This window comes from Nothoprocta perdicaria, unplaced genomic scaffold (assembly GCF_003342845.1).
Source record: "Nothoprocta perdicaria isolate Ctin4 unplaced genomic scaffold, notPer1 scaffold_153, whole genome shotgun sequence".
Classification (NCBI taxonomy): domain Eukaryota; kingdom Metazoa; phylum Chordata; class Aves; order Tinamiformes; family Tinamidae; genus Nothoprocta; species Nothoprocta perdicaria.
Genome location: NW_020454683.1, coordinates 1,579,021 through 1,581,731, shown reverse-complemented (window position 1 = coordinate 1,581,731; position 2,711 = coordinate 1,579,021). Strand labels below are relative to the sequence as shown.

At 47.6% G+C, this 2,711-nt stretch overlaps 1 protein-coding gene across 2 annotated transcripts in view; it reads right to left on the bottom strand.

Moving 5' to 3' along the window:
* Positions 1–2,361, bottom strand: part of CFAP300 (cilia and flagella associated protein 300) — a 19,780-nt gene extending 17,419 nt beyond the window's left edge. Inside the window, exons 1-2 of one of the 2 annotated variants that reach the window (XM_026034965.1) lie at positions 2,261–2,361; positions 1,855–1,936 (exon numbers count right to left, since the gene is read on the bottom strand). In XM_026034965.1, the coding sequence (XP_025890750.1) occupies positions 1,855–1,936; positions 2,261–2,361 (183 nt within the window). Of the gene's footprint in view, positions 1–1,854; positions 1,937–2,037; positions 2,046–2,260 lie in introns of those variants that run through there. The other variant, XM_026034966.1, reaches the window with a different exon arrangement.
* Between the last annotated feature and the right edge of the window lie 350 nt (positions 2,362–2,711).

Sequence of the window (2,711 nt, the reverse complement as noted above, 5' to 3'; positions counted from 1 at the left end):
TATGACTCTAATATCTAAATTTGAAAAGGAATATAAAGCTTGTAGACATGTAGGGACATACCAAAAATTAGACTGGTACAGAAGAAATCCACAAGTTAATGGAGAAAATTTTGCACAATAAGATTTACAATAATCCATCTTATTAATCATAGAATCCTTAAGATTGGAAGGGGCCTCTAGAGATCATCTAGTCCAACACACACAGGGTCACCTAGAGCACATGGCACAGGGCTGCGTCCATGCCGGTTTTAAAGATCTCCAGAGGAGCCTCCACCACCTCTCCGGGCAGCCTCTTCCAGGGCTCTGTCACCCTCACTGTTAAGAATTTTTTCCTCAAGTTCCTGTCGAACTTTTAGTGCTTCAGTTTGTGGCCATTTCCTCTAGTTCTATCCGTGGCCACCACTGAAGAGAAGGAGAGAGGCCAGCCCAATCCTCCTCACTCCCAAGGAGTTTATCGTTTATCATTYATCATTTTTATTTACCTATTCAAAAAACAGACATGCATAGCAATTTTGGTAGCTGTGAGGTTTAAGATGACAGATAAGCTGTTAAGAAAGCCCACACATATGCACACACATGCAACCAGAACGAGTGATCACTGAACAAGCTGCTAAGGAAAATGACAGATTTTTCAGTTTTTGCATCACCTTTCTGGRATACAGACAGACTGTGTAATATAATGGTCCCTTTATTCTCAAGTTTATCTCAGCTACTCAGATTTTCTGTTTCACAGTGGTATTTTTACTTTTTTAATTCAAAAGAGACACGCCTTGAGATGGCAAATGCATTTTTAGAAAACTTCAATCATTTAAAATGTTTTCCAGTTAATTTAAAATATGAAGTGAATTAACACAGGGAACTCTGAATTCTTCTTCTGGGATAACAACATAAAATATCCATACAACAAATTAAGAGTGAAAGATACACCGTTTTTAAAACTACAGCTAATATTTTTCTCCCTTTCAACTAGATGAGCACATTTTACTTTGCAGTCCACAAAAGCGGAGAACAGAAGCCAGCAGGTGAACTGAGTCTCAAAAAGTTGAGAACCCACAATCCTGGTATAAAATAATGGTGCACAATAAGCTTAAAAAATCTTGCATTTTCAGAAGTGTAGTGCATTGTGGCACGGTTTAACTCCCACTCGTGCAGAAGAACTATGTGTTGTTGTGTCTCCAACAGTGCAAGTTTTCATGCATTCCTCCATGATGGGAGGAGGGGAAACATGGGCAGTTCCATCTCCAGGTGAGGAAGAACTTCTTTCCTGTGAGGGTGACAGAGCCCTGGCACAGGCTGCCCAGGGAGGCTGTGGAGTCTCCTTCTCTGAAGATCTTCCAAACCCGGCTGGATGCCACCCTGTGCTCCATGCTCTGGGTGTCCCTGCTTAGACTAGGGTTTGTTGGACTAGATGAGCTCTAGAGGTCCTTTCCAACCTTACCCATTCTGTGATTGTGTGTCTAACTACCATGCCAAAGCAAGAGTAGCTGTTACCAAAGGCAGTAACTGCACATACACCTATCGCTGTGTGGACTTCCCATCATGAAACATTGTGGCCAAGATCAGCATCCAGGCAAGATTCTCATTCTCTGGCTTGAATGGCTAAATTGTTCCCTCTTAAAAGGGAGAAACATAAGTACAGACTAAAATATTTTCCCTGGACAATGCTGCTAATCCACAAAGCAGGACTTGCAGCACCACACCTAAATCACCTACTTGCAGCAAGGCAGCGGGGAGGCTACGCCAAAGCAGCACGAGAACATTGCTGCGGTATTTTCCACGGTGCAGGTTTCCAATAGCTATAATTTCACAGGAAAAAAAAAAGAGCAAATTCAAACATAAGGGAATGAGAGCTACCGTAACAAAGTCATCCTTCAGATAGGGCTTGAATGGCTGGTCAAAGCTGAAGGCCTGTGCTGTGATCCTGCCTTGCATGGACCTGCAATGGAAACAGAATCATTATGGTTGGAAAAGACCTTCAAGATGAAGTCCAGCCATAACCCATCACCTCCATGGCYGCTAAACCACCTCCCTAAGCACCTCTGCCTCAGCCACTGCTGCGCTGGAGTGCACAGGGCACCTCGTGCTTGCCCMGATGTACTCACTACACCACGTCCTCCTGCCTCGAGGAATAACTACACAATTTTCCTTCCTTCTGCCACCTCTTATCATCCCTTATCTCTCACCCCTTGCTACGCGGGGGCCCCGCTCCCACCCACCCCGCTCTGCCGCGGGCCGSGGTCTCTCCCTGCCCGCCTCCCACCACTTGAGGAGCCGCTCGCGGGTGTCGCGGCTGTCGAGGCTGGCGAAGCTTTTCYGGGGCAGCGCGCGGAAGGCGAAACGCGGCGCCTCCCCGGCCGACATCTTCCCGACGGCCGCGGTTGCCGCGGAAACGGCGCCGCGCGGGAGGTGGCGCCGCCCGAARCGGCCGCGACGCCCCCGAAACCGCCCGAAACCGCCATTTAACGTCGGCCCCCGTCCCCCAAACGGCCCCCTCGGCCGCCATCCCGGCTGTCTGCTTGCCCCGTGTCATGTTTCCAGGCTTTCTGCGGTGGAAAATTATCCAAGGAGAGGAGGCTATTGCTTAAGGGAGTTACTTACTTGTCACAGCCTGGTACATCAACCTATACCTTGTAAAACTAGGGGGATTTCCTGCCTTTTGCGCAAGGAGTTTAAACTCGTCGCATGTCTTCTACTCTTCCCTTGGCAATGCA